General features: G+C 45.3%; 1 protein-coding gene across 1 annotated transcript in view; it reads right to left on the bottom strand.

The window, feature by feature from the left end:
• RCBTB2 (RCC1 and BTB domain containing protein 2) overlaps window positions 1-12716 on the bottom strand; it is a 557466-nt gene that overhangs the window by 169505 nt on the left and 375245 nt on the right. Inside the window, exon 11 of the mRNA XM_086934986.1 lies at window positions 5337-5476. Coding sequence (XP_086791112.1) covers window positions 5337-5476 — 140 coding nt within the window. The remainder of the gene's footprint in view (window positions 1-5336; window positions 5477-12716) is intronic.

Here is a 12716-nt window from a genome sequence, read left to right as displayed (position 1 = left end):
CACTGGGTTTTCGAATATTTCCTCTGTGTGAGTAAGAAGACCCTTCAACATAGGAAGAGTACCTGATGTTCTCTGTGCATTAGGTAGAGTCTCTAACAAGAAATCCTCTATTTGAGGTTCTGTATGCATATCTAGTTTGTGATATTTTGCTGCCCTATTAATGAGCTGCACAAAACCTGTGTTATCATCAGGTGGTGAAGGCTTTGAGGGATATAGCTCTGGGTCGTTGTCCTCATCTGACCCTACATCATAATTTTCCCATGGATCCTCCTCATCTGGGATAGTTTCGTCCTCCCCTTGAGGTTCTCCCTCCCCTAGATCACTGTCTACATCTGACTGAGGTGTAGCTGGTCTTGGTGTGGAAGGTGTAGGAATATTTGGCCTATTGTGAGGAATAGGAGAAGAGGGTGTTACTCTAGGACGAGGAGAAGCAGGAGGAGTTATATTCGTCCCCATTGTTCTCTTTTTTGAAGGAAGAGGTTTATCTTCTGACTGTTCACTCTTTCTCTTCTTCGTGACCACTTTCCCAGTTTGTGGATCAATAAACAAGATCTTTTGTTTGGGATCTGTCTGTTGCTCCTGAATCGGTACCGAGGGTCCTGGTTCCGAGAGGTGCTTTTGTTTTCGATCGTCAGATCTTGTTGTTTTCGACACCGAATGTCTGCTCGATTCCGACTTTCTTGGTATCGAGTGTCTCTTGGGCGATAAGTCATATTTATGTTTCGACATGGAATGTTTCGATACCGAGCTCTCCTTTGTATGTAGCCTCGGTGCCGAAGTCGATGTCGCCCTTTTCTCGGATCCGACATGGTGGGAGTCCGAGTGTTTCGGTTTCAGTTTCGGTTTCGTTGCCGGGCCCGAGGGCGGGGCGTCGGAAACTTTTTTCAGCGGTTTGACCGGGCCCGAGGGCGGGGTCGTTACCGCACGGGGTCGGTTTTTCGGTAAGGGGACGTCGTCACTCACGGTTTGTTGCTCGATGAGTTCTTCAACCTCCGACTGGTCCCCTTCCGACCCCGACTGGTCCTCTTCTTCCTCGATTTGTTCGTCTCCGAACAGCTCCGGGATCGCTTCCGCCTGCATTCTGGAAACCTCGTGTCTTCGAGCTCGACGATTTCTAATCGTTAGCTTGGAGGAGAATGCTGCGCAGACTTCGCAGTCCCTGGATTCGTGTTCAGGCGATAGACAGAGGTTGCACACCTCGTGTAGGTCCTTGTGTGGGAACTTAGCACCACACGTTGGACATTTTTTGAATGGAGTCCTTTCCATGGACTCCGGGCTTGACTGCGTCGAGAAAGGCCTCCTGTTCTTCGACGTAGATCCAAGTTTTTCTCTTCTATTTTAAATTTGTAACGCGTCGGAATGGAAATGAACGCGTTCGAATAACAATACCGTCGAATTGGAAAGGGAATACGCGCCGAAAATCACTTTTTTCTGAAGTTGATCTGGAGCGTCTCGATCTTCATCCGAACCCGATGGCGGAAAAAAACAATCTAAGGATGGAGCCGATGCCCATGCGCACTACCAACCAAGGGAGGAGTCACCAAGAGACAAAAGACTCTCCAAGAGAAAAACAAAGTGCAATCATCCGAGCCCAACACCAGATGGCAATCTATTCATAATGTACCATCTGCAGCCCATATGCCTCGAACATATAATTATTGTTTCCGATTTGCAGGGTTTTATTTTGTCGGGCTTGTGACATGATATGGTCCAGGTCTCTAAAATGGAGCAGGCGAGCAATCACAGGACGTGGAGGGGCACCACGCTTTGATGGTCATGCCGGTACCTTGTGCTCTCTTTCCTGCACATCAGAATTTCGAAAGGCCCTCCGGGGCCACTTCTGTCTTCAGCCAGTGTTCTAGAAATTGCACCATGTTGCTGCCTTCTTCACACTCTGGAAGCCCAATGATGTATGTTGTTTCTACGGGATCTCTCTTCGCTGTCTTCTGCTCTAGTTTACAGGGACTTCACCCTGTTCATTACTTCTGACAAAGATTTACTCATTTCTGTGACCTCCAATGGTATGTCTGCCATCATGCAGTGTTCGTTACCCGTTCTGCTAGGCGGCGATGATTATCTTTTAGTAGGCTCAAATCTGTGCCTATGGCATCTTTCTTAGTTTCAGCTGCTTTGCGAGACACTGTGATCGCCTGCATGATGTCCACCAAGGTGGGATGGGTCCGAGTAGTCTCCTTTGTCGCTCCTCCTGCATCATCTTCCTCGTATGTGTGCTCCTGCCTTTTGCTGGGATCCATAGCGTCCTGTCCTTGACGTTTGGCTATCCGCCCCATTCCTGGTGGGGTGCAATCCCTTCCTTGCTGTGCTCTGCAGCTGCACTACTGAGAAATTAGGATCTCCTCAACTGTTTGGAGTTATCACTGTCCGTATGACTTCACTATATTTGGGTTTTGCTGACCCCCTTGTGGCTGTTTGGCAATGTGGGGAGACAACGTTCTCTGATCCTGTTGTGTATCTGGCAGGTGCGTTTCACTCTGGGATTAACAGCCAAGGTTCACTTAGTTCTTGTTGAGTAAGGGGTCTTTACTACTTCAAGCTTGCTTGCTGGTCTTCTCCATCTGCATTGGGCCAGCCCAAGCCTGTGCGCTTTCACTCGTCGTTGTGGAGGATGTTAACTTCCTATCCTTATTGTTTTGGTCTACTGCCCCGATTCTCTCTGCTCCACTCAGGTAGACTCCTCCCAATTCCAGCTGCCCTTTCGTTAAGCCATTCAGGTTCTATTTCCTAGGGCAACTCAAGTGTTATGGCCTGCCGCTCTGCCTTGGTAGGCCTCCGCTCTTAGTTTGTTTCATCTCCCCCATTGTTTAAAGGCTGTCCCTCCCTCGCTTCTGCTCCTGGCTTCCGTTTCTCTTCAGGGTCTCCTTGTCCCCTCTTCAGGTGAGTGCTTCTCTTCCACTCTACTTTATTCTGCTTTGCTGCAGTGGCTAATTAAGTCGCTGTGGCCCACTCAGGGGCGTCCCCTATATCTGCCCGCCTCCACACGCTTTCCGCGGGAACTCCCACTAGGCTGGCCGCCCGATCTTTTTCTCTGCACTCGCAGCTCCTACTGAATTTTGGACCCACTTCTCTCCGTTGTCTAGAGAGAGCCCTTGTCTGCAGCCCCAGTACGTCTGTTTCCCCACTCCAGGAACTGTTTACCTCACTGCTCAAGGGCGTCCTCGATACCTGCCGTCTTCCCTGCTGTAGCAGCCTGTCTCTTCTCACTCTGCATGGGTCTTCCCATCCTTCTAACCTGCCAGGTCTCTTCTTCCTGCTGTGGTGCCTCCTCTCTTCGATCCCAGGTGAGTGCCCCTCTTCGCAACTGATGCGCACCTCCTCACCTCTGGGATTACTTGTGCCATTTCAGGGATCCCCAGCTATGTCATCCGGGTGCCTGCACTTTACCGCCTTCCAAGTGCAGCCACCACTACAGCAGCCTTCCCCTTCTCATATAACCTCAGTGGGGGGTACCTTGTTGTCGCCTCTGCACTCCCTCCATCATCCCCAGGGACACTCCCAGCTTCCACAGGTCTCCAGGCAGTCGCCCAGTTCAGCCTATCGCCTCGTAGGCCTCTCGTCCAAGTCTTCAGGGACCTTATGATGTTTGGTTCTGACCGAAATTCACCTCCCCGGGCCTTCGAATCTCAGAGCTGTCCCCACATGCGCAGCATCGGCCTTGGACAGGGAGACAATCTCCACACTCCTTAGTCCGGGCTGTACACTCCTCAGCTAGCGGCCGCCATTTTCGGAGCTCATGCGGCAGTCTCCCCAAATCTCTCAAGTGTGGCACGCTCTGGGTCATTTTGTCTCCCTGTTGCGCTCTCCTCTTGTTCAGTTGATATCCCCAGTCCCCTCATATATTTTGTGGGGGCACAGGGTTTTAGAATGGTTGCGGATGGGGGGTTGCCGGGCAGGAGCTCCGCGAGGCACGTCCTACGCCATTGGTGTTTAGCCCCAACCCCTCGCATCATCAAAACGTTGTTCCAAACATATGCTATGGGTTTAACTGCCCACCCTGAAGACCAGGTGGACCACCTAGTGAGCCTAGTCCAAGAAATTTAAATCAATGATATCTGACTGGTTAAGGCGGAGTGAGCTTTACTTTTCAAAATGTTACAGGCAGCATTAATTTTCAATATCAGGTTTGCAAAAGGGGCCATGATTACCAACAAAAGGCTCTAGGATTGGTGAGAATGACAGGCACATGATTCTGACAACCCTTCAGGAAAAATACAAACAGAATACACGTTTGAAGGCAGAAGCAATGAGAAAGGAAATTCTATATCAAGGATAACAAGTCTTACTGTGTTACCAGGTTTGAGGTCAATTATTATTGCTAGGAGATAGAAAACTAAATTAAATCTTGTATCCCTCTAATCGAGGGAGGTAGAAGCAGTTAAAGTCTCAAGTTTTGATCATCTAGACTCTACAGCAGATGGTGTGGAACGCCGTGAGAGGAAGGGAATGAAGGCTTAGGATTTGATGTTTAAAATGAAATAATAAAGTTCTTGTAATAGGACTCTAAACTGTGGTGCACTGTTAATATATTTAACATAGATTTGTATGAGCACACTGTGAATATGCGTGGTCGACATCAGGAGATTGTGCTTCAGAGTTATTTACTGGAGGTTGTATATCCTGATCTCCTGAACCCTATGGTTTTCAATTACTCAATCTCCGGGGTCAATCTGAGGCATAACCACATAGTAGTTTGATTTGCTGTCAGGGGTGCAATAAACAAGTGGAGTGATAGTCAAGTCCTATCAAATCACCTCCATTCCCTTTATTAAGGCTGAGCCCACCTCCCATATTCAGCTGTGTACATCACAGTATGGTCTTTTCCCACCTCTTTAGCTTCTGCAAACTTTCAGTTTTTGCTTTTAACTCCCACAAACTGCTCGGTCCCTCTTTTTCCATTCCAACCAAATTCTTGTCTTTCACTTTCTTCTTTTGAAGACAAAACCCTCATAGTTCTCTGTAATGAGAACTTGATAACACGTGAAACCACTCCCTTTAGTAGTTGACTAGGACTGCAGGAGGATGATATGAGTACTCCTATGTCAAATCTTGAGATCACAGAGGACTCATAAATAAGATTTTTTGAAGCGTACTGTTTGTCCAAAATGCTGCAGCCTTCCCATTTCTCCCTATGAGGCTTATTTTGTGTTTATTATTTTATTTTTTGGTATACACAAAAGGGATATACTTCTGCCATGCATTGAAATAATGATGAAGATAAACCAAAACACCAGAATCTGACATATTTCCCATGTCTAAGTTTTTAGTTGTATTCTAAGCCATAATAGCTTGCTAGAATAACTATTGTTTACGTTAATTACCTATTGCATCCTCTGGTGAGAGATTGATACTATCTGTGTACAGGTATTCCAGGAAGGCTCGATACACAGGATAAGTAAACTGATTCATTTCTATGATTTCCTCATCATTGTTATGTAGCAAGGAACGGAAATGTTCACACCTGGGGGGAAAACAACAAACATGTTATACAGTTTATGGCTTAGGACAACTGTGACAAACACAATAAAGCACCACCCATATTTCCCTGCGATCAAATTATGCAATTCATACATATGAACATGCCAGCCTCAATGCCTTCAGTAAGCTGTACATCTGGTTAGTAATCTTCATTGCCGTCGCCACCAGCGCGCTTCCGTCCCTCTTTGTATGTTTTGTATTGACATTCACCAGTTCTAGCATCAAAAGCAAGGTATCTTTTTACAATGGTCAGACCTTTTCTCAATCTTATTAATTCTAATTTATAATCCACACCTTTAATATTACTCAATGACAGAAGAAAACACAATGGGTTTGGCCTCTGGAAACACATTAATCACTAACAGCACTTGAAGTGCCAAGCTTAGCAGCATCCACAAATAGTTTCTATTTTTCTTTTTCATATTGAGACAAAAAAATAATCACATCGCATCTGAATATAGAATATGCACAGTAGCAGGGCGGAACATATGCACATAACTGCATAAATAATTACATCTTTTATCATAACTACTTATCTACAATTGCTTCACTATTGAATTAGAAAAAAAAGTGTTATATATATATATATATATATATATATGTATATATAAACCACAAAAAATAATAATTTTAAGCACACCACTTTCGATCAATCAATCAATCTTTATTGCATGATTACTTAAAACCATTGCAACTTTAAAACTATATATCAGGACTTTCCATTTGATAATACATATCTTAAAAAGAAGAAAATGCGCTTTAGTAAAACAATGATAGCTGAATGTACAAAGTTCAAAACCTTGTTTGTGAGGTAACGTACCATTTCATAAGTCTTAAGGTTTTTCAAGCAGTCTGTTAAGAACAAAAGAAGGGTTATTAAAAAGTTTTAAGAACTTTTCATTATAAAGTTGCGGGTAGCTACCAGTTTTCCATGTTCTCTTGTATGGCCAATTAGGGCGCTACATAGCTCCAGATAGCTATGAAGAGAGATACTGATTCTGTAATGCTCCGTTGCCAAGGGCAATGAGTCTTAGGAGCATCGTATGGTGCCCCACCTATTGGCTGCCAGTTGGAGTTCAGCATTTTTTCAGCTTTGTCTAAGAACTGGACAAGGCGACAGGCTAGGTGAATATCTTCGCTTTCGAAACACGTTCTTACTGCCTGCCTGCATTATCTTATTCCTGTTTGTTTTAAAGCAGGTTTTAATATGCATCTGCACTCCTCATCTAATCTTCTGCACATGCATAATAGATGTATCATATCCTCCTTTGAATCCTAGCATAGTCGGCAGCTAGTTGATGTTTGTAGGCTTAGAAGTAGATATTTCTCCTTAGTTGACCAGGTAAACCCGGCACCTAAGTAGGGTTGGGGCGAACCTCTGGTGTAGCTCTGTAGGGCAAACCAACCGTGGGACCTCTTCTTTAGCGCTGCTTTGTCCTCCACTAGTAAAATAATTTTTACTGTTTTGTTTACCATTTTGTTTCATGTGCTGTGTGGCCCAGTGCTTTTCCAGAGATTTTGTAGAACCAGGGTGTCTATTGAATTTTGTAAGTTGATCGCGGCTGCGCTTCACTTGAAAGCCGGAGTTTATTTAATGCATCTTTAATAACTTTCGCATTAAAAGAAAAAGACAAACTACCCTGAGGAAGAGTTGTTTTCCTAAACATCCTAAGAAAATTAGGAAACTTGGAATAGGTTTGGGAACTCCTTGCAAGCCTAAAGGGGTTGGTTTAGGTGGGGTTCAGGTTGTTAAGGATGGAGTCACCCCGGTTAACTCTGCATCTAACCCTAGTGATTCTCTGGTGACAGGGTCGGCTGAGATTTCATCCCTAGATTTACCCTTGCTTCTGCAGCTGGAGAAGTTGATGAAGTCTTTACTGACCCCCATCAAAGAACGAGTCAAAAGGTTAGCTGACCGATTAGATTGCTTTGAGCAGGCTACCCTAGACAACTTCTTCTCAACTAAATCCCTAATTAAAACCTACCTTAGGATGGGGGACAGTAATAATCCTACTAAAACAAGTGGGCTGGCAAGTGGCGTACCTGTTACAGAGCCTCTCCCCTCTGTTGTTATTACTACAAAAACGGGGCCCCGTTTTTCAGGGCAAATCCCTAAGATTACTTCCCACCCACCAGATCACTCACGGGTAATACATCCCAACCCAAAAAGCGCTTAGATACTGCGGTCACGGGTACTAACGATAGATCTAAAACTGGAAATCCTGGACCCAAAAATCCCAACGCCTCACTTCAAATCCCAACGACCTGCCCTGCTGCTTTCGCCCCTAGTCTGCCCGACACAATCCCTACTAGAGCGCCCCGTAGGATACCACCCATGAATCTGCCCCCAGACTCCTATCCCTTTGTTGCTATCCTCACCAACGTACCATCGTTGTTGGTTGGGCAGAGAGAATCCTTCCAGATGCTGAAAAACAAAGCAATGCACTGGTTAAGGATTAACAGACCACTGCCCAGGGAAGTGGATGGGCTTATCATTGGTGTAAGAAGGATAGGTTGGATAGGTAGTACCCCTAAGCGCTTGGTGGGGGATTGTATAGTTGTTAACTTTAAGGATTCCAGGGTAGCACATCTAATTACGAGGCAGAACTTGGGCACAAGCAGCGCTGGAATTGGTGTAGTCGACCTGGCCTTCTTCTACCCAAGACCACCAGGTATTCATTTTGGCATAACCACAGAAGCAGGTTGTTATCATAACTTCCCCTCTCCAGGATTTGACCCTTTCACTGTACCTTACCAGCAGGGAAACCTTTATAATGTACCAACTTTTAATCGTTTTGAAGTGATGGCAGACCCGGGGTGGGTTGATTGACAAAATGGTAACAACCTCCAGGGATCGGGCTATGAAGAATTTAACTCAGATTATACCATGATTAATCGGGAAAGCATGAATTTAGAGGCAAGGTTTGGGGAGTCTGCGTCAACTCCTGGGGCATTAGAAAATGAGGATCTAAATGATACTAGCATTGTTGGCATCCAGAACGTTGTGTATAATAACGAGGACAAAAACCTAGACGAGGAGGGGTACGTAGGAATCCTAACTAGTCATCTTGAGGCGCCCCCTGTAGGATTAGCTCCCACAGATGGTTCCAGCTTAGGTAAGATGGTCTCATGGAACATTGCGGGACTAAGTAGTAAGCTGGCATCCCAAAATTGGATAGACTTCATCAATGGTTTCGATGTATGCCCATTCCAAGAGACATGGGCCTGCGATCCTATATTCCTCTCTGGCTACCTAAACTTCTCAATTCCGGCTAGTAAAGGTGACAAGGGACGACCCATGGGGGTCTAACAATTTGGATACGCCAAGGCCTACCCGTAACAATCAAAATGGTGGAATCGGGTAGCAATGATATCCAAATGATAAGAATGGTATCAGACCATAGGGGAGGACTAGACATTTATAATGTCTATGTCAGGGGCAAAACAAGAGGGAAGTCACCTATTCTAGAGGCCTTGTCCTCTCTTTTGGAAAAGCAGTCCTTGGGCAACAAAGTTATAGTTGCTGGTGATCTAAACCGGACTTTTGAACCCCTAGATATCTCTGACGATCTATTGGGGCGGGAGGAGGACACGCAATGGGGCGTCACAATTCTAGATCTGGCCCCGGTTAGGCGGTGGACAAACGATATAATACGATTGAATGCCATCTGCCTGGAACAGGGACTAAGAGCTCTAAATGGGAGAACAAAGAGTGACAGGGGAGGCGCCTGCACATTCGACAATGGTTGTAGCCAAAGCCGGATAGACTATGTTCTTTGTAGCCTGAACCTGTGGCCGTCGGTATGCGACATGGAAATAAAGGGCAGATTGGAGAATGATCACAATCCTCTCTGCGTGGCCCACAACTGGTGGTCGGTCACAACAGGGAATTTTCAATCGACTGACGGTCCGCTGCCTGATATGACCAACGACATGCGTAGATTGAATTGGCCGAGTGTACTGGCTAATGTGGAATCCATGGCATTTATAATCTCTGAGGTGGATATTGCAATCACCGCTATGGAGTATGCAACCCCAGTAATCCCAGGGTCTAGGGAAATAACTGACATTCATGATCTTTTCCCTTCTAAAACCGCACTTCCTGAGGCCCCCGTAAGACAAATAGCAAACAACCACCTAGACTAGCTAAATGGTATAATCACCAGTGTAGGGAAGCTAGGCTAAGCCTGGGTAGAGCAATTCAGAGTAGGGATAGGGTAGTGATTAGTAGCGCCAGAAAGCATTATAAGGCCAGCCTATCCCTAGCTAAAAAATTATGGGACGAACAGCATTGGGCCGAACTAAAGGAGGCCTCGGGGCTAAGGATTCTAGGCTATTCTGGAATATTGTCAAGTGGGGTAGAGGTGGAATTCCAGACAAACCCGGTAACAACGTTCCAGAGGGTGCCTGGGTAGATCACTTCAAACCCCAATATGCTGAGACTGCACAGTATAAAGGTGTGGAAGCAATCTTAGCTGTATATTCCATTGGGAATTTATTCACTCTTAAAGAAACTGAAGACGCTCTATGCACTGTTCCCGAGGGAAGGGCCCCGGGTCTAGATGGCGTACCAGCTGATGTTTTTATTAATGACAAGGCATGGTGGGCCAGATATATATTTCTTCTGGGAAATGCCATTGCGAAGGGATCGGGTGTCCCGGAATTATGGAGGGGAGCGATCATTATACCCATATACAAAAAAGGGGACCGGTCTCTTCCAGTCAACTAAAGGCCGATAAGCTTGATCGCCACTGTTCAAAAAGTGGTAGGTAGGATGGTGGTCAATAAATTGATGGATTGGGTTGATGAGAACAATGCCCTGTCCCCTTACCAGGCTGGTTTTCGGCGGGCCACTAGTACAGTTGACCAGGTGTTTCGTTTTGCTCTGCTACAGTGGGGGACGGTGGTGCTTGGCGAAGGCAGCCTGTATGTTGCTTTTGTTGACCTGCAGGCTGCCTTCGACCTGGTCCCAAGGAGAAAGCTCTGGGCAGTTCTGAGCGAAATGGGTCTTCCGGCAGAGCTACTTACCCTGATAATGAGGTTGCATGAGTGCAACTTCGCCAAAATCCAATGGGGCATGCATGGTGAACCCTCTGCAGACTTCCCGGTTGAACGCGGAGTGCGCAAGGGGTGCGCAATGGCTCCCCTGCTTATCTCATTATTTATAAATGGAATAGTGGCTCGAATGCTGGACGCCAGTGTAGATACGCCATTGTTGGCGGGCCTCAGGGTTCCGATCCTGATGTTCGCCGACGATACGCTAATTCTATCCAAAACTGCAGGCGGTCTGCAGCGAGCTTTGAACATTTTCGACTCTTTTTGCGGGGAGCACGGCCTGGAAGTCAATGTGGGTAAGACCAAGCTGATGGCCTTTGCACCAAAACGTAGACCCAGGCCAAAAATATTTTTGAACAACTGCCTGTTAGAGGTGGTTACTGTATTTACCTATCTTGGGATACAGATAACAAATGATTCAAGATGGTCCCAGCACATAGAAATGGCGGTTTTGAGGCACCAACAGATCTTGGGGGCACTTCGGGTGGAACACAAAAAATCTAAGTCTAAACCAATAAAACCCGTCTTGGCATTATATGACGCCAAGGCTCTTGGGTCTGCTCTCTATGGGGCAGAGCTGTGGGGTTTTGGGAAGCTTCTCCCCTTGCAGACCTCTGAGAACAGGTTTTTTAGGGGAATTACAGGACTCCCGCAGAGTACCCCATTGATTCCCCTTGGTCTTGACCTGGGGAGAAGAGCAGTTAGTGACCTAGCGAGGTTGCACCAGATTCTCTATTGGAGACGCCTCTGGACTACCCCGGAGATCCAGCACTATGCAGAGGGGTTTTTAGCCATAATAAATGCTGATATCTTTCATAGGATAGTTTGGCTAAAAAATCTCAGGTCCAATTTAGGCGATCTTGATCTCTCAAATCTATGGGATAATCCAACCGGGGAACTCTTTCCAAGCAAAAAAGCAATTAAAGATCTATATTGGGATCGGGTTGCTGCAAGAGTTTGGAACAAAACTAAATCTGACTCCATGACGGGGCGTTTTGTGGTAGCTAAACTGTATCCAGTCTTGGAACCTTATTGGGACAGCATAACCAACCCTGGGGACAGGAAGCTTTTCTTTCAGTTAAGATCAGGTGCTCTTCCATTGAGATCACTGACAGGTAGGTGGAGGAGTTCCTCCACCTTATATTGTCCAGCTTGTGGCGCATCAAATGAAAGTATAGGCCACTTCTTATTCTCTTGTAAAGCTTATGCCACCCCGAGAAAAGTCTGGTTAGTCCCAGTTTGTAAAAATCTAGGGACATCCAGGGGTGTCGAGGCCTTACGAATCATTTGTACTTCCACCCATATGCCTGTAGTTCTAGCAACAGTTAAGTATTTGGGGTGGGCATGGTCTATCAGACGGAGGGCTCTTCCCTAGAGTACACCAATTGGGGTATCCTTTCTGGCACCTGTGTAATTATGTACCAAAGCTTTATATTTTTTTTTGCTCTGATCAAGTGTCTATGTCTGCATAATTTTTCTTAAAATCACTGTATTTAACGAGGAAATAATTTTTTAACGATGTATTTTAAATGTATGTTTGTGCTTTTATGAGTCTAATCCTCGAATAAAGCTTTTTGATGAGGATGATGCATCTTTAATCTACATATACTTACTTCCTTTACAAATCTATATATCTTCCATGTACTTATGGGTCTGTATATTTATTACTTTTCTTCTAATTTAGCATATCCAATGCACTATCCTATTTCTCACCCTACACCTCTCTCAATATATCCCCTACCTCAACTCTGACTCATCTAAAACCTCTTTTTACTACTCTTTCCAATGCACTACCCTATTTCTCACCCTATACCACAATCAATATATCCTCTACCTCCTCTCTCATTCATCCTAAACCCCATACCACTACTATGATCCCCAAAATAACTTTCTAGACTCTTCCCTACTTTACCCCTCCTTGCAGCAATAATCTCATACCTTTTTTTACTATTCCGATCCCCCAAAACTAGCCTTTCTGACGATTCCCACTATACATCCCTTTAACTCACCCCAAGCCTCCTCATACTATGACCTCCAAACTAAAACAAAACAAAACAAAAATGTCTAAATCCTTCACTTTTATATCCCTCTACTATCCTTTTGAATCCAAATAACAGACTAACATGTCCACCTCTAAAATTAATTTCATTTTTCACTATACTAATTCA

Source organism: Lissotriton vulgaris, chromosome 8 (genome assembly GCF_964263255.1).
Source record: "Lissotriton vulgaris chromosome 8, aLisVul1.2, whole genome shotgun sequence".
Classification (NCBI taxonomy): Eukaryota; Metazoa; Chordata; class Amphibia; order Caudata; family Salamandridae; genus Lissotriton; species Lissotriton vulgaris.
This window is presented reverse-complemented; position numbering and strand designations above follow the sequence as displayed.